Below are 26,026 nucleotides of genomic sequence, written 5' to 3' on the forward strand. Positions count from 1 at the left end.
TAAAAAAAAAATTGTTTACAAAAATATTTACAATATATAATGTCTATAAAAAACAGAGAATGAAAAAAGTATAAGTCCCTCAGACACCAGAATAATAAATAAATTAAAGTCCACAGTGAATAAATCAGAAAATATTAATATTCCACGCTCCTCTCTTCATCCACTGTCACCAGTGTCACCCACCACTGGAATGAGAGTAGGATGCAGGATTACCAGATGTAAAGGCCCCCTTGTTCAGAGTGATCATATGAACACCATAAGCTCAATGGCAACGGCAACTCTCCACATCAATCCCGATATTAATCACCAGTATTGCTCTGCATGCTTATGCATGTCAATATATTCACCAAGCTGACAAAAGTAGCATCAAGTTCCAGTTCACTGCCTATACGCAATGACGTCACAGGGAGGCTGTTCCTGACGTGTTTCATCATAAACAGACATCTTCTGGGACTAGGAGACCCAACCGTGCCATTGCATATATATAAGCAAAACCAAGCCTCTTTCTGGTGTAAATAAAGCCTCCATGTAAATGCCAATCCAAATTGCCAAACCAAGACTCACTGTCAGCTGAGCCACAACTTCATTTGGATCAGAAAAAAAGGATATTCCCAGGTATACATAATACAGCAAACCACGCTATATTCTGGATTGAGAACCTATGCCAAAAAAACAAATTATAATAAAGCAAAAAATGTATAAAAATACAAATCGCATTAAACAGAAATAATTGGAAAAAAGAGGAAGAATCCATGCTGACCTCTCATCGCTAGCCAATGATGAATATTCAATGGTTTGAGTGTACTGTCCTTGGCTTCCCTGCCCGGCACAAAGCCTACTTGGTGGAGGGAGATCCATTTGGGGAGGAATAGGAGCAATCTATTAGCCAAAATGCAAGCGTACAGTTTTACATCCACATTGATCAGTGAAATAGACTGATAATTCTCTACCCGAGCCACATCTTTACCTTCCTTAAGAAGCAAGTTGATGTGTGCTTCCAAAAAGGAGGGGTAGGGTAACTCCACTAGAGAGTTGAAGGCTGAAATAAACCATGGAGTGAGTATCTAGTAAAAAGTCTTGTAATAACAGACAAACAGACTGTCTGGGCCAGGGCCAGGACCAGGTTTTAAAAATTTGAGAGATTGAGTGAGTTCTTCGGATGGAATCAGAGCCTCTAAGCACTGGGCATCCAGGCAGGACAAAGCTGGAGGGCTAAATTTCAAGAGAAAAGCCTTCAACTGGACCCGACGTTCTGTAAAGGAAATGGAACTAGGGTTAGAAGCAGCAAGGTTATTCAGATGTTCATAGTAGAACTGGAACTGCTTTGCTATCCTGACCGTGTCATTATGGACCACAGCAACCTTATCACGGATCGGGTGAATCTGTGTCATTGCTTGCCTAGCATGAGGGGATTGGACCAGCAACCTCCCACTCTTGTTGCCTTGTTCATAGAAGAGCTTTGGAGCAAGGAGGACATTCCACCTTGTGCGCATCCCGAGTTCTCTTCTTGCGAGTATCCGCCGCAAAAGAGTGTTTGTGGGCCCTCTCCAATGCTACAGTAGTGTCAGTAAGGTCCTTAATTTTCCATTGCTTATCGTATTTAGGAGCAGAAGCCAGAGCTATAAACTTTCCTCGCATCACACATTTGTGAGCTTCCCACTAGGTGAGAGGAGAAACATCAGAGGTGTCATTCTGTTCAAAATAAGAGGGCAGGTGGGACTGGAGAGCAGTCACCTGTACAGGATTGATGAGAGGAGAGGAATCCAATCACCAGAGCTTAGTTTGTACATCACGATCAAGCGTAAGGGTCAGGGTAATTGGGTGATGGTTCAAAATGAGCATGGGCTCAATATTCGCTCAGGTAGGAAACACCAGATCAGCCTGGGAAACAAATAGGTAATCGATACGAAAGTACTTACAATGTGGCGTAAAGAACAACGTGTACACTTTATTGGACAGATGCATGGTTTGCCAGGAGTCATGAAAGGTCAAGTTGGTGAGATAGGTCTTGTCAATGTGTCAAGAGGAGGGGCTAAGGGGACATTGAATCCCCCCCCCCAACACTTGGATGTTTACTTGGAATTCTGCTAGCCGGGTGCACACATCTCGAAAGAATCAAACTTGTCCCTCATTTGGGCAATAAATATTAGCAAAAGTCACTGGCCTAAGACCAAGCTGACCTTTCAAGAACAGAAACTGGCCATTCTGGTCCACCTTTTGGGCTAAAAGCATAAATGAGGCTCCTCTGGAAAGCAGGATGAAGAATTCCCTGGACTTAGTATCCTGAGCTGTACCATGAGAAATTGTAGGGTTCCTATGGTTGATCATGCGGGGAATGCAACCCTGTGGAATACAGTCTAAGCCCTGTGTTTGTGAAACTCATGGAGGAGCTGAGACCACTTCTTAGGGACACTGAGCCCTTTGGCATTAACCAAAATAATTTTTAGACAAGAGCGATAGGCCATATAATAAAAATGGGGAGGAATGGATGGTGTGGTGTTAGGCATCATGCAGGCACAAAGCACCACTGCAACAAAAAGAGGAAAAAAGAAAATTTCCTCCAAGGAGACTGTACCTGACGGGAACTGAACTACTGCACAAGTGCTAAAGGGAGGCCTTCAACAAGAGGCAACCCAGAACCCAGGGAAGAATGTGGAAAGAGAAAAAGAGGAGATTAAAACAAAAGGGAAAATAGGGGGGAGGGGAATAAAGCAAGAAAAGAGAGGGAAAAGAGAGACCAAGAGGAGAGAAAAAGCTAAGGAAAAAGGTAACAAGTGACAGAGAACTCAAAAAGTAAAGTTTCATATTATTTTATCTAAGGCTACAGCTAGAATGTGCTATAAAAGAAAACACGCCTCGTCTTTTATTTTCACAGCAACTGTTTTTTTTTAAATGTATGGATATCCAAAAAAATAAATTCTTAACCATTTGCCATCTGGTCCAAGTCTGACATTTCTCACATACATATAAAAATCATAATTTCTTTGATAGATCACATGGTACAAGGCTATTCACAAGAGCCTTGTACCATGTGACAAGCTGTGACAAATCACAGTCCAGACTCCAGCAAGATGGCCGCAGTTGTCACGTGACCATGGATCACCTGCAAAATGGCCACGGTCACCTTATGCTCTTTTGGCGCCTTGCGGGCTATAGAAGGGGAGTTTTGAAAGATGTCAGCAATGGGTGTACCCCTGAGGATGTGTTATTCCATGAAACACGTTGGGTAGAGCCCTATTGCTGACCACTAGCTGCCGCTACTGATGAGCGGTGGCCATTTTGGTACTTTATTCATTTATTTATCCACGAGGATACGTTTTTATGTTACTTGCTATTATTACCTTAAATAAAATACTACACTAAAAGCACCTTTCTGGCTCCTGTGGCTGAGCTAATTCCCCCCAGGACCACTGGGCACCCACCCTGACGGATGACGCCGTAGCTGTCAGCATACCGCTACACCCCCAGATGTGCGATGTATTATAATCAATGCGCATTATAATTTATGGTCTGGTGAGTGTACATCCGTACCAAGGGTGGATTTCCTTTTATAAGCTTTTGCACAGTTACTCTTCACGGATAACTTCACGTGCCAATCATAGGCATTTCTTCAGCTGATATCTTTGCACAGGAGATGTTTTAAATTCACGAATGCTCTGATGAACTTATTTTATTGCATTTTATGTCATCTTGAACTAGTTATATTATTTATTTGCATCATTTTATATGAAAAACATTTTTTTCAAAATTTTTGGACTTTCATTTATATAGCAAAAAAAAATAAAAATCCCAGCGGTGAATAAATACCGCCAAAATAAAGCTTTATCTGTCTCACAAAAATGCCAAAAAATTCATATGGGTACAGTGTTGCATGGCCACGCAATTGTCATTCAAAGTGTGACAGCACTGAAAGCAGAAAATTGGCCTGGACAGGAAGGAGGTAAAAGTGTCCAGACATGAAGTGGTTAAATAAATACCTAACATGTCACACTTCAAAACTGCTCATGCCTGTGGAATGGCGACAAACTATAGTACATCAAATTATGCATAAGCTTTTTTTTTACCAATTCAGAATTACACAGGAAGTCTGGCCCTAGGATTATCGCTCTCACTCTGACGTTTGTGGTGCTACCTCACATGTGTGGTGGGATCACCGTTTACATATGCGTGTAGCACCTAAATGTGCATTCGCATTTGTGCTTGAGCACTGGGGGGATGGGGGCACTTTAAACATTTTTAAATTCGTATTATTTATTTTATTTCAATGTATTTTTTAACAAAATTAATAAAAACAGTGCTTGCAATACAATATTAAATAAATGTGCAAATCATCTAATAAATTACATATAAAAAGAAACTACTGTGATAATGAAAGTCCCCATGTGTTCTAAATGATCACATGCCAGAAAAGAAAGTCCAACATAAAAAACTTATGCTTGCGTTAAATTTATCATAAAATTATAATAAAAAGTATCATATGTTCCACTTCACTACGTGCCCAGGATACACTCCGCACTCACCAGATGTAAATTACTTCTTGTCAAACAACAAGAATGTCAAATGAGCTTGTCATAGCCACTTAGGAGCCAGGGCCCCTGGGTAAGAACCATTGGGTAAGCCCAGGGGTGGACTGACCATTTGGAAACTCGAGCACTGCCCGAGAGCCCGGGGTCAGTAGGGGGCCCCCATGAGATGCCCCTGGTACCTTTTTCATAGGCTTTTTTGAGTTTGGGCAAGGACACAGGGGCCCTATGATCCCCTATTGTCCAGGGGCCCCATGAGTTGTCAGTCCGCCCTTGGGTAAGCCTACACTTATCCCAGATAGGTGTTCCTAATAGATGGTGAACCAAACCCACTTTCTCAGGTCATCCAGATCCAGAGAAAGAAGAGAAGACCTCTCACATAGTAGCAAAAAACTGTTTACTTATATTAAAAATACTTTAAAAAGCAATAGCACCGATGTAAAGTGACTAGAGATGAGCGAATTATTCAAAAATTCGATTCGGCTGATTCGCCGAATTTCAGGAAGAAATTCGATTCGATGCGAATTTATTCGCTACGAAGTTAACTTATAAAAAGGGTTTCTAGGCTTCAGAGAGCCTTTAAATTAGTGCAGAACACTGTACCTTTAATTTAAATGCCCTTGGAGATGAGGAAGGAGAAGGAGAAGGAGAAGGAGAAGGATGAGAAGAAGGAGAAGGAGAAGAAGGAGAAGGAGAAGGATGAGAAGAAGGAGAAGGAGAAGGATGAGAAGAAGGAGAAGGAGAAGGAGAAGGATGAGAAGAAGGAGAAGGATGAGAAGATGGAGAAGGAGAAGGATGAGAAGAAGGAGAAGGAGAAGGATGAGAAGAAGGAGAAGAAGGAGAAGGAGAAGAATGAGAAGATGGAGAAGGAGAAGGATGAGAAGAAGGAGAAGGAGAAGGATGAGAAGAAGGAGAAGGAGAAGGATGAGAAGAAGGAGAAGGATGAGAAGATGGAGAAGGAGAAGGATGAGAAGAAGGAGAAGGATGAGAAGAAGGAGAAGGAGAAGGAGAAGGATGAGAAGAAGGAGAAGGAGAAGGATGAGAAGATGGAGAAGGAGAAGGATGAGAAGAAGGAGAAGGAGAAGGATGAGAAGAAGGAGAAGGATGAGAAGAAGGAGAAGGATGAGAAGAAGGAGAAGGATGAGAAGAAGAAGGATGAGAAGAAGGAGAAGGATGAGAAGAAGGAGAAGGATGAGAAGAAGGAGAAGGATGAGAAGAAGGAGAAGGATGAGAAGAAGAAGAAGGATGAGAAGAAGAAGGATGAGAAGAAGGAGAATTCCAAGCCGGCAAAAAGTGTATCTGCAGAGCTCCGCTATTTCTTAGGCTATTTCTGACAGTTCTGTGACATTCACTCCATACAGCGGTTGAAACCGCTGTATGGAGGGAATGTCACAGAACTGTCAGAAATAGCCTATTTCTGACAGTTCTGTGACATTCACTCCATACAGCGGTTTCAACCGCTGTATGGAGGGAATGTCCCAGAACTGTCAGAAATAGCCTATTTCTGACAGTTCTGTGACATTCACTCCATACAGCGGTTGAAACATTGTATCTATTTGTTTCCATAAATGGATCCATTTATGGAAACAAATAGATACAATGTTTCAACCGCTGTATGGAGTGAATGTCACAGAACTGTCAGAAATAGGCTATTTCTGACAGTTCTGGGACATTCCCTCCATACAGCGGTTGAAACATTGTATCTATTTGTTTCCATAAATGGATCCATTTATGGAAACAAATAGATACAATGTTTCAACCGCTGTATGGAGTGAATGTCACAGAACTGTCAGAAATAGCGGAGCTCTGCAGATACACTTAGCGGAGCTCTGCAGATACACTTTTTGCCGGCTTGGAATTATTCTTATTTTCATCCTACTTCTTCTTCTTCTTCTTCATCCTCATCCTCTTCTTCTTCTGAGGATGAGGATGAGGATGAAGAAGAAGAAGAAGAAGAAGAAGTAGGATGAAAATAAGATTAATTCCAAGCCGGCAAAAAGTGTATCTGCAGAGCTCCTCTAAGTGTATCTGCAGAATAGAGGAGCTCTGCAGATACACTTTTTGCCGGCTTGGAATTATTCTTATTTTCATCCTACTTCTTCTTCTTCTTCTTCTTCTTCTTCATCCTCATCCTCAGAAGAAGAAGAAGAGGATGAGGATGAGGATGAAGAGGAAGAAGAAGAAGAAGTAGGATGAAAATAAGAATAATTCCAAGCCGGCAAAAAGTGTATCTGCAGAGCTCCTCTATTCTGCAGATACACTTAGAGGAGCTCTGCAGATACACTTTTTGCCGGCTTGGAATTATTCTTATTTTCATCCTACTTCTTCAACCTCATCCTCTTCTTCTTCTTCTGAGGATGAAGAAGAAGAAGAAGAAGAAGAAGTAGGATGAAAATAAGAATAATTCCAAACCGGCAAAAAGTGTATCTGCAGAGTTCCTCTATTTCTGACAGTTCTCTGACAGCTCCTTCACATGTACAGCGGTTGAAACATCTGTTTCCGAATAAAAACATCTGTATCCTAAATGGAAACAAATAGATACAATGTTTCAACCGCTGTACATGTGTTCCTTCTGTCAGAGAACTGTCAGAAATAGCGGAGCTCTCTGCAGGGACACTTTTGCCGGCTGATCGGGAAAAATCCGATTCGCGCACCCGAAGTAGGCAAATATTCGGATTCGACGCGAATCGAATTTTTCCTGAAATTCGTATCGAATTCCGGTTCGCCTGGTTCGATTCGCTCATCTCTAAAAGTGACAATCAAGATCCATGGAAATATTGTGACGATGATGACGAAACACATCAGTTGGAACTTCTGGTATATAACTTCCAGGCCGGCTGGAATGCACACTGGGCAACTGGCATTTTTTTCCATAAAGCTGATTGTCATTGTAAATCAGTGCTATTGCTTTTTATTTTGGACTTTATTTTCTTGCATGTGATAATTTAGAACACGTTGGGAATTTTATTCAGACAGTTGTTTTGTTTTATATGTAACTTATTGGATGTTTTGCACATTTATTTAATATTGTATTGCAAGCGCTGTTTTTATTCATTTGATTGTTTTTACACTATTTGTGCTGGGGACAGCAACTGCAGTTTATTTTATTCAGTTTTTTTAGGTGAGGGTGTATTTATTTTGTGTATTTTTAAAATTTATTTTCTACACTATCTTTTTAAAAAATGTTTCCTCTAGATCAGTTTGATTGGCTGCTTTGCAAGCCGATAACGACTTGTAAATAAACCAAAACTGTCACTTCTGGTTTCTGACATCCCAGAGGGGGAAGAACAACAGAAGTTATTCCCACTCTTCCTAGTACATCTCATGCAACAAGATGCACTGGTCATGGGCCCCCTGTGGGATGGAAGATCACAGGAATGGTGATGGCTGGCAGCAGAACCTTTTATGGCCACCTGTAAAAGGGAGCTGGTGGCTGTACAGCCATTTGGATCACTTTTACATGAAAGCTCATTGCCTGTGCTAAAACAATTATACCACGACCATGGCTGAATCGGCAGCCATTATCCAGATATCACTCTCCTGTCTAAGGACGTATATATACGGCAGATGGGAAATAGTTAAATCATGAAGAGTCCTGACTCCTCTTGACATCTTGTGCACCTTCATCACTCTACAGCATTCTTAGTCAATTCTATCACAAATGTTCAGAGGTGGTCAGAAGAGGGAAACAAATAATTAACAAAGTTTGTAAATTTGAGGCCTAAAATTGTTCCCCCTTGGCACTGGCCCACAAGTACCAATATGATAAACAGAACCCTCTCAGTATGATATGCATGGAACAAGCAATTGCAGATGGAACGCTCAGCAATGGAAGCCTCTATGTTTCTCTCAATAATAAGTTAACAATTCACCAACTGATATTCACTTTAAGTAGGGAATGCTCTCACCTTTCGGTCACTTAGGCCAGACACTGTGTCTATGTATTGCTCTTGAATCATGAATGCGGCAAGGTTGGCTGTGTAACTGGCCAAGAAGATGACAGCGAAGAAGGCCCAGACTAGCACCATGATCTTGCTTGTAGTACCACGAGGATTCTGTATGGGAACTGAGTTATTAAACACCAGTGCCCAGAGGAGCCACAAGGATTTGCCCACTGTAAAACTTGGGCCTCCTAAACCTGAAAAAAATAAATGATATAAGTAAACACCAAAATTTTTAGGTATCCGTATGTATTCTTTATCTCCACCAATACTTTAAATAATCAGCATAAAATGCAACCTTTACACAAAAAAAACTAAATTAATTAGATGTACTGATACATTTTATATAGATACTGTTTATAGTTTTTCGTTTTTTGTTTTTTTTTAATTGTCTTAGAATTTTTTTATTGTGATTCAGATAACACTATGTGCAGTGACTCCCTCATGAGGCTGCTGCATGCTTCCCTGTGCATGACTTACAGTGAGGCTAGGTTTACTCCAGACATAGTTTTGTTCAAAACACATAGGACCCTTTTGTTTACCAGTCACATTTGGTAATCTAAAAAATCTGAAAAGGTGGGTATGATCAGGAGAACACAGGAAAAATAGATCTGAATTTTTTCCCTGTTGAAGTTATGGAAGTAAATTTTCAGCAAGGTCCACGAAAGAGAACAGGATTTTTTTTTTGCTTTCACTGTCTTTTTTCAAAAGATGGTGGATTTCCAAGTTTCCCTTCTTTTATTTAAATGAACATTGTTATATGAATTGAATTGTTTGAAACTTTATTTAAAAAGTTTTAATTGCTTTCTACCTGTTCAGAATGACCAGGATTTGTCCACAGCTTAGATGAATGAGAATAGATGCAGGCACCTGTATATTCATATATGTAACGTCCTCCAGGTTAGTTAGGTAGCTTTTATTTTTAGATAGAGGCTGAGTAGCAGCCTGGGATGACTCAGCCTGGGCAGTGAGGTTACCTCAGGACAGTCTAGGAGGCTCTAACAGGTCAGGGCTTCTGGAGCCCTCCCACCTTTCCAGAAACCTGAGAGCTTTCTGGAAGAGGGGTGGAGGAGGCCCAGATCTGCATGTTTGAGGGACCTTGGCCAATCCCCTGGCAGGAGGCTGGGCATGGTGACCAGGGCAACCCTCAAATATGGCAGTGCCTGGGGGGGGGGGAAGTGTGCAGTGGTGGGTGGAAGATGAATTGAGGAAGCCTGGAGTATGGAGCCTGGCAGGGGGCCCCAGGGAGGGGAGCCTACCTACAGGCAGGTCGCTGGAGAAGAGGATCTCCACTGCCTCAATGTCTCCTGGGAAGGACAGCTAGTGTAGCAGGGAAGGAGCCAGCTCAGCGTAAGACCTGTTGCAGCCACCAACCTACTAAGCTAACAGGAGAGAACATTGTGAGTACTCTTACACCCCCTGGATCGGATAAGGAAATAGAGCAGTCAGCTGCAAGACCCAACTAGCTTCTCATCTGGGACTGTTCTAAATTAACAGCTCTTGGGCCCCCTTGCTCAGGGATACCGAGGCAGCTGGGTGAAGAGGAATTATCCAGGGTCTGAGGAGGTGCACCGAAGAGCCTTTAGTGCTCTTCAAGAAGAGACTGTTGCTAATTCAAATCTTTGCACATAGTTGCTAAGGAATTGTCCTCATGTTCTATAGTCCCTAGGGCATCCCATATACCCCTAGACCCTATCCTCATTCAACCCCACAATAAAATCACGAAACCAAGCTCAAGGACTGTTTACTGACTCCAGCATGCAGAATGTGAAAAACGTGTGTTGCTTGGTCATGCAGACCATAGGGGGACCCAGTTTAAATCCACATACATATACTTAAAGAATATGTAAATACAGAATTTCTTATTCCTGATATGTGTCTGCTGTACCATGGACTTGTATGAAATAGTATTCTGTTCTCTTTGTATTGTTTTTTTTGTGTGAAATCCCTGGTGCTCCTGCCAGTCCCTGCTTTCCTATTAACAACTGACCACACTATGTAACAGAACACAGCGTGGTCAGTTCTCTAGCTGTGCTGGGATCTCAGTCTGCTCTTCTCCAATGATCAGACTTGTTGTAACACACTTCCCCCCCCCCCCCACACACACACTGCTTCCCCTTGTATGCAACTGAGAACAGAGGGTATGTAATCACTTATAAAAAAGAAAAACGTATATAATGTCTTATATCTATACACAAATGTTTTGCCTTTCATTTTTATACTGAATGGGTTGTTTTACAAGGTGAGGGTTTACAATCACTTTAATACCTGGGAGCAGCTCCCTTTATTTTTAGGTAACATGGTCACTTTAAATATAAGGAGCAGAACTCCTTATATTGACAGTACAGAGGTGCATATGGAGGGTGGGATCCCATGACTCAAGGTCGCTTATTGTGCCAATTATCATATTTGTAGTTACGTTGTTATGAATAGTCCCGCTGCCTATGAAATCTGGTTTCTTAAAAGAAGTTCAGGACTTCTACTGACTGTACTCCTACTGACTGTAGATTGGAATGTACAAAGGAGAGAAGACATATACAGTACTTTGTGGTGACATGGTTCATTCTACTTCAAGCTTGAGGAAGTTTAAAATGTCTTCCTTCTTGAACTGTAACACTAGGTATGTCATATATGTTAATATGTGTCAAACATGTTGGTTCAATATACTGGCTATATACATTTGGAAGTGGATAAATCACTGGTGAGTCCCAACCAAAGAATAAAAAGCAGCTGGCAACAAACAACTAGATAAATTGTGTATAACCAAAGTATATAAGGATTGCCCTCAGAGGAGGGTCTTGGAGGCAGTGGCTGGATCTGAGGAGTGGCTGGATGCACTCTTGAGGGGTCCTAGCCAATCCCTTATCCATTGGCAAAGGGCTGGATTCCCTTAAAAGTATTGGAGCCTGCTCAGTAGCAGGAGTGTGGTGGTGGGAGAGGAGTGAGAAGCAGGAAGATGTGAGGCAGGAGGAAGAAGGCTGCCATGAAGCCTGCTGGGATGGGGCCTGCCTGCAAGCCTGGAGCTGGAAAGGAGGAAACTGCGGACTCACTGGTCCCCTGATAAAGGACCACCTGTATGACAGGAAAGGAGCAGCGCAGCTGATAGGCCTGGTAGCAGCAGCCATTCTACAAGCTGTACAGGAGAGGATCTGAATGAGTACACCTGCACCACCTGGGCGGATAAGGGAAGGAGCTCTGTGGTGGGAACCAGACTAGCCCTCTGCAAGTGACTGTGCACCTTATTTAAGGAAACAGGAGCCATATCCTCTGCTCAGGAAGAAAACCTCCAGATTGCTGGGTGAAGAGGAGTTAATCTAGAATCTGGGGCAGTACAACTGGAGCTGCTGGCTAGCATTCCCACAGAGACTGTGTATCAGAGAGAAGAAGCTGTGAATAGTTCAGGAAGTTGTCCTCAGATTTCAGCATCTTTTACTCCCTTAAACCCTATCCAAGTTTAATCCCCTCTATAAAACAGCAAAACCAACGCTCAAGGCCTGATTTCGGTCTGTGGATGAAAGCTGTGTGGAAAATACTAAGTGACTGGCTGAGTGGAACTATAGGGGAACCCAACTTCTTCTGCAATCCCTAAGGGGATAGTGCTACATAAACATATTAGTTTATTACGCCACGTGATGATAAGACAAACTTCTATTGTGTCCAAACATTGCCAACACCAAAGTGCACCACCACCTAAGACAATAAAGACTCTTACCAGAGCATGTGGACTCTTTAGATAGGAAAGAGTCAAAAAAAGTGTGGTAATCCTCTATTTTGGACCCTCTAACTCATCATAAAACTATCAGGGATGGATGCCGTGTTCTCCCATCGCCTTTCCTTTGTTCCTCATATTAAATCGCATCATTATAGAAGATAATAAAAGCATATGCAATGCCAATCCCGGGAATCAGCCAGAGCTGTATAATCATACTCCTCTGTGTGATGACGTAGTGAGCGGAGTTTACACTCACTACGTCATAACGCAGAGGATTATGAACGTTATGAAACTTTAGACGTTTGTGTTATCATCATCACAGTAATGGAACTTTTATAGTGATTTTTTCCCACAAACTATTATGTTTATGTTGAACTTTCACTTTTATTCATTTGGTTTATATCTGTATAACATTGTGTCATATACTTAGCGCAGCAATCTATAGGCTGGCTATGTGACCTGATGTTTACAAGGCCGAATACAAGGCGCCTGTATGACATTGAGGAGAAAAAAAAATTCACAAGTGTGGCTCAACATTTTAATGACTGTCATCATGATTATGTGTCAGCTCTGAAGGTCCAGGCAATAAAAAGGGTTAAGTGTCCAGTAAGAGAGGGTGACATTTTTGGATTGTTGTGCAAGTGGGAAGTGTTGTTTACCAGATTACTGTTGGGCTTATATTATGAATGGGATATTATCTATGTTTATATCAGTGAATATGAAAATATGAAGGGATAAATTCAATTTCATTTATTTATATATTTATTTTCACACAACCAGTGATGGTTGAAGGTTGACTTGAATACTGAGCTTTCCCTCTGGTTAGCATAGGCAGATGTATCCCCCTCCCCACAGCACACCCCTTTAATGTGCAGTTACAGGGCAAGGAATGCCTCTGCCGCCTGGGATTTGTTTCGGCTCATGTCTCACTGACTGGAGTGTGCTGATCTACTCCTCTCCAGTTCTCTCCAGTGGGTATGCTTGTTGGTGACGTGTGCCGAAAGAGGAGGACCGGCTGGATAAGCGCACCCGAACAGTGCCTGTGCCACAGCAGCTTTTCTGAGCAGTTCTGCATTGGTAATACACTTGTATTCTCCTGACCTCCAGTAGCATACCCTCCTGACCTCTCTGTGTGCCCTCCTGACTCCCCAGAACTGTGGCCACCTGAACCTCCAGTTCCATGCCCTCCAGACCCCCCTGTAGTGTGCCCTTCTGACCTCCAGTACTGTGCCCTCCTGACCCCACATACCATGCCATCCTGTACCCCTAGGGCTATGCCTTCCTAACCCCCAGTACAGACAATTCAATACTGTGCTTTCCTGACCCTCCAGTACTGTGTTCTCCTGAAGTTCCAGTACTATGCCCCCCAGCCCTCCTGACTTCCCCAGTTCCACACCCTCCAGACTCCCCTGTGCTGTTCTCTCCAGACCCCCTTTACTGTACCGTCCTGACCCTCCAGTACTGTGCCCTCCCGACCCTCCAGTTCAATACCCTTCAGACCCCCTTGTGCTGTGCCCTCCAGACCACCATTCCAGGCCCTTCTGACTCCTCTGTTCTGTGCCTTCTTGACCCCCCCCCTTTACACTGCCTTGCTAAACCCCTGTCCTTTGCCCTATTCTCTGCCCTGTAAACCCCCGTCTTGCTAACCCCTCTTATCTGCCCTATTGATCTCTGCTCTTCATACTACTGACCTTTGGCTGCTGCACCCCAGTGATTTTTGCTGATCTAGGTTGCCTACCCCTGATTTAGAGGCTTTTTATCCTTCTGAGTCCAGATGCATTCCAGAAGTTTGTTCATGAACATTTATATGTAGATTTGGAACGTGCACCTTTGAAGTTAAGCCTTGATTGCTGGATCTATATTTGCCCTCTGAACACAGATGCAACAGGTTATGATTAAGCATCTGTGGATAGGAAACACGTCAACTGGGTTCCTTGTATAACTGTGCTGTGGCAGGATTTTAATTTGCTGAAATAAAGAAGCTGGAGTTTAATCTTCCTAGGTATAAGTGGAACCTGCACCCTGGCTTTCTGTAATGCTAGGTTCACACCTATGTGTGTTGCGATTCATGCATTGTTTTGGCGCGTTTTGCTGTGCGCCTTTCTTTTTTGAACATGCCTTTTTTATGCACTTTGTGGTTTTTTGAGCCAATAGGAAAGTATTAAGAGCGACTTTGAAGCAACGTTGGATGGGTGCAACTTTGCTGCAACTTTGGATAGGTGCAATTTGGATGCTACTTGGATGCGACTTGCTGACTGTAAATAAAAGAATGCCAGCATTACTTTTTTTTTTAAACTGCGCTGGTCCCCTCCCCAATCTCCTCGGGTCTGGTGAGGATTTTAACAGAAAAGCCTAAGGGTTTTTAGTTTTGGATAGAGTGGAGAAGGATTAGAACATCTGTGAGGAAATTCATGCTCAAAGGAATGCTTATGCTCAAAGGAATGTCCATGGTCAAATGAATACCTGTTCTCAAAGAAATGAGCAAGCACGCAGAACAGTCCATAGAACTGTGCACAGCCTTAGGACCCATCTATATAGGCACGTGCACTTGAGCATTAGTATTGTGCACGTGCTTATGTGCGTGACCGTGCTTGTTTAATGGACTTTGGCGCTAGCGGCCTATTTAAAGCCTTACAGGGCTCAGGTTTATTCCTGAGTGGTTGTCAGCTCCTTCTGCTTGTGACCTGACCCTGTGCTCATCTGCATCCTGATCAGGCTTGCTCGTCCTGTTGGTTCCTGAACCCCTGTTGCTGACTGGCTTGTGACCTGACCTTGCTTTCTGCCTGCTGTTTTGGTACATCTTCTGCCTGCTTGATGTTGACCTTGGCCTGGATCTGACTCTGCACTTCTGTTGTACGGTTGTTGCCGACCTCTGCCCTCTGACTACGCATCTTAGATCCAGTATCTTCCTACTACCTTTTGACCTGCTCCAGCTCTGTATTCGCTTTCAAGATACTCAGAATCGGATCTCCTACATACACCCATGCCACTCTGTGCCCTGTTATACCCTGTCATCATCTTCAGGGGAAACAGGACATGAGGTGTAAGGGTAGCCCTCTCGTCAGCTAGGCCTTGACCAGGTATGTGACATCTGCCTGTTGTTATTGCTGTTTGTGCCCCGATAAGGAGAGTCACCCTCTCTATTTGTTTGGTTTATCATTATCATTGAAAGTGAAAGTAAAAGAAAATCCCACATTTTGGGCTGTCTCCGGAAAAATAATTGGGGAAAATCTTCCAATGGGGACACTAGTTCTGGTGACCTGGGGGTCCCCAAAGAATTCCCTTAATTTAAAAGGATTTCCTCTCACTTCCTGTTTGGCTATGGGACAGAAAGTGAAGGGAAATCTCTGCAATGGGACATAAATGGTGAAAAAAATCTGACGGGTTATAACCCTCCCTTGCTCTATCCAAAATGAAAACAGGTTTTGCCTATAGTTCTAATTTAAGGGTTAGGGTTAGATTTAAATATTAGGGTTTAGAGTTAGTGTTAAATGTTAAGGATAGCATTCGAACCCTTACATTTAATGCTAACTTTTAACCCCAACCCTAATTACCCCCACTCTTGCCCTTAACCCTAACCATTACCCCTTACATTTAATCCTAACCGTTAACCCTAATATTTAATGCTAACCCTAACCCTAGCCCTTAACCATAACATGTGACATTGGACAGAAAGTTGTATGGCAAGGTGCAGCCCATTGATGGCAATGGTACCCTTTCAAATCTATGCGATTTAAAGTTGCAGCAGCTTTGAAAATGTTCCTGCATTACTTTGATGCTATTTGAGTGCCAAAGAGTGTAAAGTGGAATCAAAGTCGCACCAAAGTCACACCAATCCAAAGTTGCATCAAAGTCGCACTCATCCAAGTCACATCAAAGTCGCACTCAATAGTTTCCTTTTGGCAAAAAAAGAAAACACACCAAAATGCACTAAAACGGCAACACTTGCATTTTTGGTGCAGTTCCATTGAAGTCTATTGCACCAAAAATTCAATCTGCTGAGGGAAAAAAGTTCCTGACCCTTTCCTAAAAACACAGCGGTTGAAAACGCATAGATGTGAACATGTCCTGTAGGAAAACATGTTAGATAGACTGTAGTGCATTTCTGCAAACTGAGAAACGCACTGAAAACCGCAGACGTGTGAACCTTCACTAAGGGTACTACAGTGGTGGACCGACATGGAACAGTGCTTGTTTTTGTTGTATAAAAAGGAGAGAATTTCAGCTTTAAGCTTTGTATTGCAGTATTGTGGTGAAATTGTACTGTAAAGGTTTTACATCAATCTCAAATTCCTTACTTAAGAAAATACCATATTATTTCCTGACTGTGCACATTTCTGTTGTAAATATTGAAAGATACATAGGCTATTGGAGTTGATTTGTTTAAAGACTCTGCCTCTCCTGATCAACTGTGCATGACCCTAGCTCGGTTCCTGACTACTCCGCTGTCTTCGCCCTTCTGATTGACCGTGTATGATCCTGGCTCTAGCCCCTGACCACACAGTTACCTCTCATTTTACTGATCTTCCATGTATGGTCTCAGCCCAGATCCTGACCTTGCCAACACCACTCCACTTTCACCTTCTTCAGTGCTAACTGCCCAGGCCTGGCCTTCTCTCCCAAACTGTGCCCTGTGTTCTTGCTGATGTCCTTTCCTACTTGCCTGAGAATTACCAAGCCATATACCTGGAGCAGTCACCAGTGAACTGGTCATTAAGCAGCCATGCTTCTTTGAGTCTTGCACTCCCTCTCATCTCCACCAGGGGTGCTTGGACCATAGCCACTAGGGAAGCCTCACTTTTACCATAAACCAGGTATGTGACAGTATTATCAGCCAACATGTTAGAGGCTGAAAGAGGTGCTTCCACGTTTGTGCCAAGAAACTTTGTCACTCACAGAAGCCATGGAGTACTTACAAGATGGCTACCTCCAGCTGCAGGATTGACTTCAATCTCCAACTTCCTTCTCTGTATCACCTGTTCAGAGTTTGTCAGGGGCTTCCACTTCCAAGAGCCCCTTCTGTGGTAATTCCACTACCAGAGCCCAGAGTTAAAACCCCTGAGCAATATATGGGAGATAGGTGTAAGTTCAGGGTTTTTAGGAATGCATGGCAGCTGTACTTCGCCCTACAACCCTGGACTTTCTCACTTGACTCTGTAAAGGTGGGGTTTATCATATTCCTTCTGTCTGATGAACCCCATTCTTGGGTACACAACCTCCATGAATAGAGAAGTCCTGTCCTCAATACAGTTACATAATTTTTGAGGCAATGACACAGTTATACAATGACCTCCAATGAACTTCAACAGCTTAAGCCAGTCTTCATGCTCTGCAGCAAGGCTATCAACCTGTAGATGACTATACAGTCAAGTTCTGCAAATGGGTAGCAAACAAGTTGAAATGATACCACTTTGAAGTATCAAAATCAATTAGGCATGTCCAATATGCTCAAGGATAAACTTGCCCAAATCAAGGCACCTGACTCCCTAGAGGGATTCATCCAGCTGGATGTCCGTTTATAGGAACAGTGATCAGAAAAAAGCAACTCCTGTTGACCAACAAGGATGTTACCTAGATTCCTGCCTTTGACAGCCGCCAACACATCAGCACAACTGTCATGCACCTCCAATGGTGAACCCATGCAAATTGGCCTACTTCATCCGGCCCTGTCCTCTGAGGGGAAGATGCAACAAAGTCAGGATAACCTCAGTCTGTACTTCAGAGAGTCTGGCCATTTCCCTTGTAATGGTTCAGTCTGCCCAAGTAAGTCCATCTCTTGATGTCCCACATACAACTCAATCAGCTCATATTGCTCTCCCAATTTCTTTGCAGATGGCTGGAAGGGAAATCAAGCTTCAAGACAGCTGTTTTTGATCCATTTCCTGGAAGAGATGACCTGCCACCTCCACTTATAATGGTGGGGGAAGAGGTGGACTTTGAGGTAGCATCAATCTTGGATTTCAGGAAATGAGGAGGTCAGATCCAAAACCTCATTAAACGGAAAGGTTATACTCCTAAAGAAAACTCTTGAGAACCAGAAAACAACATATGTCCCAATTTAGCATGCAGTTTCCCTGCCTGTGTAATTCTTGCCTCCTTGCTGTAGTGCTATTCCTGGACCTGTATCTCCTACTCATGTTCCAAACCCAGCTTTGTTTACTGTCTGTGCTTGTCTGCCACTTGCCCTGACTTTCCTGACTACAGCTGGGCGTACCCATGGGCCATTTTTTGCTTGGTGTCTAGTTAAGGTTACTTTGTGGTATAAGTCAAGGAAACGTAGACCTCTGTAGTGTTTTAATGTGCTTTTACTAAATGAAAATGCTGTATATAGAAACTATTGCAACTATAGGAAAAACAGTACAAGATTGGCAGATATACATACAACACGCAAAAATGCTACTTACTTCCTAACAAATAGGCAAGTCTGTATACAATGGAAATATGCTAAAAGGTTACTTAACTCAGGTTAGAGCAGGCTCACAATCTCTGTAGGCAATGAGGACCCAGGCTTACTCTACAACAGTTGCAGGAGATTTGGCAAACATTTCTTCTTCTGTCAGAGATCTTCATTGGTGTTAAGTCATCCTAGAGTCCTCCTCATCAGTATCTCTTGTTGGCTTTTAAATTTGAAAAGTTTTACCATTATAAAATGGGTGAGGCTCCTTTTGCAATACTGTGTTTCAATGGGAGAAACATTCTCCAATCTGACCTCTAGATGGCACTGTTGTATCATAAATGCCATTAGGCATATATGTCAGAGGGTCAAGCTATTGTTAACCATTGATTAACTTTAATTTACATAATTAAATGTAGAACAATAGAAGAGTCCAACATACAACAATGGTATCTAAGTATCTCATAGAAGATAGATTGTGTAATTGTTACCAAGCCATTTGTTTGAGAAGTCCACTCAAATGTTCAAAAGTAACACGATTTCTGTTTCTAAGACAAATGAACAAACAGATCCTTTCATGTAAGTGTGAGAAAAAAATCAGACATATATTTATATCAAAAGCAACACAGGCCACAACCTGGTTCCAGCTTGCTGCAAGTCCATCCCCATTGTCAGGGGCCCTGGTGAATAAGCAGTCTGGGGCTTAAGCTGGCCATACATGTATAGATTTTTGGTAAATTTGTCTTTTGCTTTTAACATTCGATCTTAAAATGTCATTTCTGAATGATAACCACATACACTGGCTGAAAATTTGTTTGATCGAGAAAAGTTTTCCTTCTTGCCCCTTCAAATGTTTCTGTCACTACTGTCGAAAACAAACATCAATTTGACCCCACTAACAATTAAAAAATCAAATGAATATTCTTGAAATGAATATTCTCAGCCGAAAATCTACACGTGTATGGCCAGCCTTAGACTCTGCACCCTGGGAAACCCTGACTTGGCAATCTAGGGCCCACTATCACAGACTCCTCACAACATACATGCGACCAGGCTACTTCAGGATTTCACCAACAGGTATGCATAGTAGTTGCCCTGAATAGGCATCCAGGAGCTTCCTATTGTGGAAGGAGAGGGGCACTGTCAGGATGTTTCCCAGAACAGAGGCGTATGAGCGCCAATATGCAGGCCAGGCTCTTCGGCTGGTATCCTCGTTTGCATGATAAAAATGGGCAGGCACATTGCATGCATGTGCATCCAATTCCCTAACTGGCACCAAAAACCTTATTTAAAAGGAAGAAACAGTGAAAGAAGATTGCTGGCTGATCTTCAGCTTGTCCATGACCCTCGGTTCCGTGTATCCTTGTGAATATCCTGACTTCCAGAACTAAGATCAGCAGTGTGAACAATGGCACAGGTAAGTATTGAAATATAAGTTCATTTTTTAACAAAAAATAATAAATGCACATTTTTTTGTAGATAACAAAATGTGCATTTTCGAATTTTTGTTTTGGGAACTTGGAAAGCTTTGCACCAGTGATCAGCAAATTAAGGGTGCCATGCAGGACTCCTGCAGACCTGTCAGTCCATCTGTCTGCTCGTACCTCATACGGCAAGCAGATCTACACTGACAGGAAGAATCAACAGTGTTGTGGTAGTTCACTGAGAACTACAAGCTGACAGTCGCAAAGGCTTATCCTTTAAAGTGACACTAAACAATATCCTTATATTCCAGAATAAATCTATACACATCCATCTACTTAATGGCCCTGTAAACTATTGTTCATGAAATCATATCCTACTTTGTTTTTCTGCCTCCTTGTAACATCCTCTGTGAGCTCCAGCTTCCTTTTCCCTCTAACATCCATTTGTTGAGCAGAGCACATTATATGCCATCATATACACTGCTCTAGGCATACTTCAAAGCCCATAGTCCCTAGACCACCTCGGAAGTAATCAAGAGAGGGTGGCTACATTCATACATACAGTAGGACTATGCAGAACAAACATATCCATCCTTTTGATAGAAGTAAGATCACAGCAGCAAAAAAAAAAGAAAGAACTTAAGAGATTTTGAGTAGGCTGAGAGCAAATAAAGGGGCTTAAGGGAGTTAAAAAGATACTAAAGCTAAAAAAATACCTTACCTTAATGCATTCCTCATGTGAAGCGGAAGAGAGTGAGAATAGATCCAATGCTGTGCATGGCTCCATCTCTTCTCTCCTCTCTTCCTCTTCACACAGAACTCGAGCAGCAGGAGCCATTGGCCGTGCTGTGACCAAAACTCCCTTTGCGCATTCATGGGAGTGACAGCATTGCGGCTCGGCCAATCAGATGGCCGCAGCTCGCGAACCCGGAAGGAAAACTGGTTGGAGATGGAAGCGTAGGGGAGTCATGACAACTCTCCCCTGGAGGGCTTTATTTTTATGTAAATCTTTATTAATGTGCTAGTATCTGCATTTTCCCCCAAAAATTAAATTTTCAAAAGACTCACTATCCCTGTTAGAAAATTTTTATGGGGTGTTCACTTTGCAAAATGTGGTAGTTTTGTGGGTGTTTCCATGGTCCTGGTGCTCCAGGTCCTCCAAAAATATAATAGGTAGTCAGGAAATTAGAAGCTTAATTTATGCATCTGAATGCTTGAAGGTGCTCGATGGATTTTGGGCCTCTCTATGTGGTTAGGCAGTGAAAAAGTCTCATACATATGGTATCTATATACTTCGAAAGAGTAGCAGAATATGTTTTGTTTTTGTGCAATTCTAAGTATGCCTATGCTGTATGTTAGAAATATATTAATAAATGACAACTTTGTGTAATAAAATACATTTTCTTTTTCTTTCTACAATTTCAAAAATGACATTTTCAAAAGACTCATTATGCCTTTTAGAAAATACCTTGAGTGTTTGTTTTCCAAAATGATATCATTTTGTGAGTGTCTCTACTGTCCTGAAGCTCCAGGGCCTCCAAAAATGTGTTAGGTAGTCAACAAATTAGATTAATAATTTATAGAATATTAATAGGCTGTGAAAAATCCCACATGGTATATCTATATTTGGGAAGAATAGCAGAATGTGTTTTGCGGTGTATTTGTAAGTATGCCCATGCTGTGTGTGAGAAATAACTTGTTAAAATTACAATTTTGTGGGAAAAAGTGTATTCACTTTTATAGTTTTCCACATTTGTGGCAATAAAAAAATTACGATTTAAAAAAACTCAACATGTCTCTTACTAAATACCTTTAACTGCCTACTTGGGGATATTTGTACTTATCTGGTATTGTCACCAATTTGAGGGTTAAAACAAACTGTGAGAGGTGGCATATTGCCTCCTCGCCGCCTGTCAATTGCCCTCTGAAAAGTGATCCACTGCTTACTTCTCAGAGGGGTAGCAGTAATTGCTGCACATTTGAACATGCCCTAATAGTTAAAGTAGAACTATAGGCAAAACTTTTTTTCCATTGTGGATAGAGTAAGGGAGGGTTATGACCTCTGTCAGATTTTTTTTTCACCATCTGTGTCCCATTGCAGAGATTTTCCTTAACTTCCTGTCCCATAGTCAAACAGGAAGTGAGAGGAAATCCTTGCGAATTCCTTGGGACCCCCAGGTCACCAGAACTAAAGTCCCCATTGGAAGATTTTCCCTCCATTACTTTTTTTGGGATAACCCAAAACTTTGGATTTCCTTTTCCTTTCACTTTTAATGATAATGGTAAACAGGACAAATAGAGAGGGTGAATCTCCCTAAAGGTCCTTTCACGCTGGTGTTCCGTTTTTGTCATCAGCAGGGGCGGACTGACCATTTGCCATCTGGGCACTGCCCGAGGGCCCAGGGTCAGTAGGGGGCCCCATGAGATGCCCCTGGTACCTTTTTCATAGGCTTTTTTGAGTTTGGGCAAGGACACAGGGGCCCCATGATCCCCTATTGCCCGGGGGCCCCATGAGTTGTCAGTCCGCAACTGGTCATCAGTTCATTCATGTTTTTTCAAAGAAAAAAACAGATACGTTTTTTACATCCTTTACCAATGTAAAAACAGATGCAAAAACGGGCCGTATGACCGTTGACATCCGTTGTTTGGCCGTTCTGTTTTATTTACGGCAGAAAAATAGGGTTTTCTTCCATTCAAAAAAATGGATGTTAAAGGATAACACATGTTAAAGGATGCGGACATTAATGGATGTAAACAGATGATCAGCAGTTTACATCCACTAGTCCATAGAAATACATGGGTGTCCGTTTTTCATCCATAATCGGACAGATGTAAAACGGACATATGGAACGCCCCTGTTTCTACAGTTATTCTGCAGTTTCTAGCTCTACATTTTGAGAGCCTCCATAGTAGAAGCACATAAAATGGATGTTCTAAGGGCAGGTGAGCCTGAGTGAGCCCACCCCTCCTTAAAGGTACAGGGCTGCACTGGACACCCAGCATATAGCACAGTGGCAGCCAGGTTCTCTAGTGTTCAGTCTATCCATTTATACATGTGCTTCTACCATGAAGGCTTTCAAAATTTAGAGTTGAGAACTGCAGAATATTGGGGTGCTGTGAAGAGGCTCTTCAGCTTATGCATGTATTTGCAAATGTGTGCAAACTAAACCCCTGTTTTTACGAAAACTGTTAAACAGGACAATTTGGTTTGTTCGCAAGCTGGTCAGTAAGTTGAGCTGGGAATTTTCCTCTTTTATTGTTTGACGTGCGTCATCCTTCCATATGCTCCTTGCTGTGAAGGCCAGTTATAGATTGGGGCAGTGCCCATTTTTTGTACTATTGACATGCTGGTGAGGGGGTGCACTGGACACCCTGGCTGCTATTGTACTATATGCTGAGTGTCCAGTGCGCCTCTGTACCTTTAACCACTTCAATACAGGGCACTTTTACCTCCTTCCTGCCCAGGCCAATATTCAAGTTTCTGCACTCTCACATTTTGAATGACAATTGCGCGATCATGCAACACTGTACCCAAACTAAATTTTTATAATTTTGTTCACACAACTAGAGCTTTCTTTTGGTGGTATTTAAACACCACTGGGGTTTTAATTTTGTTTTGCTAAATTAACAAAAAAAGACCAAAAATTTTGAAAAAAAACCCCCACGTTTTTCTTTGTTTCTGTTATAAAAGTTTGCAAATAAATATTTGTTCTTCATAAATTTAAGCCAATGTATTCTGTTACATTTCTTTGGTGAAAATTCCCCTGAGGGGAATGTGCAAGGTGAAATCCAGGAAAGATGTCATATTACGCCCTCCCTGAGGAACAAGAGGCTTGCCAGGTCGTCATTTTACTATAGGCTGGGCGGGAAGTAGTTAAGGAGGGGTGGGCTCACCTGCCTTCAGTCTATCCATTTATACATGTGCTTCTACCATGGAGGCTCTCAAAATTTAGAGTTAGGAACTGCAGAATATTGGGGTGCCGTAAAGAGGCTCTTCAGCTTACGCATGTATTTGCATATGTGTGCAAACTAAACCCCTGTTTTTAAAATACATAAAGACTACAAAATAAACACCTCCTGCTGCATGAGGGTGATGTGGTAATCTAACTCCAGAACTTATGACACATCTGTTCTTAACTGAAGATGTACAGTGCCTTGAAAAGTATTCATACCCCTTGACATTTTCCACATTTTGTCATGTTACAACCAAAAACATAAATGTATTTTATTGGGATTTTATGTGGTAGACCAACACAGAGTAGCACATAATTGTGAAGTGGAAGGAAAATGATAAATGTTTTTCAACATTTTTTACAAATATCTGAAAAGCGTGGTGTGCATTTGTATTCAGCCCTCCTGAGTCAATACTTTGTAGAACCACCTTTCACTGCAATTACAGCTGCAAGTCTTTTTGGGGATGTCTCTACCAGCTGTGCACATCTAAAGAGTGAAGTTTTTGCTCATTCTTCTTTGCAAAATAGCTCAAGCTCTGTCAGATTGGATGGAGAGCATCTGCGAACAGCAATTTTTTAAGTCTTGCCACAGATTCTCAATTGGATTTAGGTCTGGGCTTTGACTGGGCCATTATAACACGTGAATATGCTTTGATCTAAGCCATTCCATTGTAGCTCTGGCTGTATGTTTAGGGTCACTGTCCTGCTGGAAGGTGAATTTCCATCCCAGTCTCAAGTCTTTTGCAGACTCTGACAGGTTTTCTTCTAAGATTGAACTGTATTTGGCTCCATCCATCTTCCCATCAACTCTGACCAGCTTCCCGGTCCCCACTGAAGAAAAGCATCTCCACAACATGATGCTGCCACCACCATGTTTCACAGTGGGGATGGTGTGTTCAGGGTAATGTGCAGTGTTCATTTTCTGCCACACGTTTTACTTTTAGGTAAGTTCAATTCTGGTCTCATTTTACCAGAGTACCTTCTTCCACATGTTTGCTGTGTCCTCCACATGGCTTTTCACAAACTGCAAACGGAACTTCTTATGGCTTTCTTTCAGCAATGGCTTTCTTCTTACCACTCTTCCATAAAGGCCAGATTTGTGGAGTAATAGTTGTCCTATGGACATATTCTCCCACCTGAACTGTGGATCTCTGCAGCTCCTCCAGAGTTAGCATGGGCCTTTTGGCTGCTTCTCTGATTAATGCTCTCCTTGCCCGGATTGTCAGTTTAGGAAGACAGCCATGTCTTGGAAGGTTTACAGTTGTGCCATACCCTTTCCATTTTTGGATGATCCATTGAACAGTGCTCCGTGAGATGTTCAAAGCTTGGGATATTTTTTTATAACCTAACCCGGCTTTAAACCTCTCCATGGCTTGATCCCTGGCCTGTCTGGTGTTCCTTGGCCTTCATGATGCTGTTTGTTCACTAATGTTCTCTAACAAACCTCTGAGGGCTTCAAAGAACAGCTGTATTTATACTGAGATCAAATTACACACAGGTGGACTCTGTTTACTAATTAGGTGACTTTTAAAGGCAATTGGTTCCACTAGATTTTAGTTAGGGGTATCAGAGTAAAGGGGGCTGAATACAAATGCACGGGACACTTTTCACATATTTATTTGTAAAAAATTTTGAAAACCATTTATCACTTTCCTTCCACTTCACAATTATGTGTGTTGGACTATCACATACAATTCCAATAAAATACATTTATGTTTTTGGTTGTAACATGACAAAATTTCAAGGGGTATGAATACTTTTTCAAGGCACTGTAAACACGCCATACCTTGCTGTCCACTAAGGACTGGGGATGTCCTAATAATGACCTGAAACTACACAAGAGAGAGAGGGAACACTAGCCTAGCGCATTATCCCAATAACATTTATTTGAAAAAAGGTAAATAAAGATACTCACAAATGAGAAGTGTCAAAGGCACATCAAAATGTAGCAATCCTTCAGTTCACTCCACTGCTCTTAGACTCTTGGAGGACGCCATCTGGAGCCAACTGGCTTATGTGTTTCAAGGGTAAACCCTCTTCTTCAGAGCCAAACTTTTTGGATCCTAACCAGGGGTGGAC

The 26,026-nt window shown here is 42.2% G+C and overlaps 1 protein-coding gene across 1 annotated transcript in view; it reads right to left on the minus strand.

Annotated features, from left to right (window-relative positions):
- The window catches only part of GRIN2C (glutamate ionotropic receptor NMDA type subunit 2C), a 191,503-nt gene that overhangs the window by 104,634 nt on the left and 60,843 nt on the right, over positions 1-26,026 (minus strand). Inside the window, exon 9 of the mRNA XM_089654919.1 lies at positions 8,432-8,661. Within this exon, the coding sequence (XP_089511045.1) occupies positions 8,432-8,661 (230 nt within the window). The remainder of the gene's footprint in view (positions 1-8,431; positions 8,662-26,026) is intronic.

The sequence above is a fragment of the Staurois parvus genome, unplaced genomic scaffold (assembly GCF_062004578.1).
Source record: "Staurois parvus isolate SC_StPar_1 unplaced genomic scaffold, SC_StPar_1.0 ptg000813l, whole genome shotgun sequence".
Classification (NCBI taxonomy): domain Eukaryota; kingdom Metazoa; phylum Chordata; class Amphibia; order Anura; family Ranidae; genus Staurois; species Staurois parvus.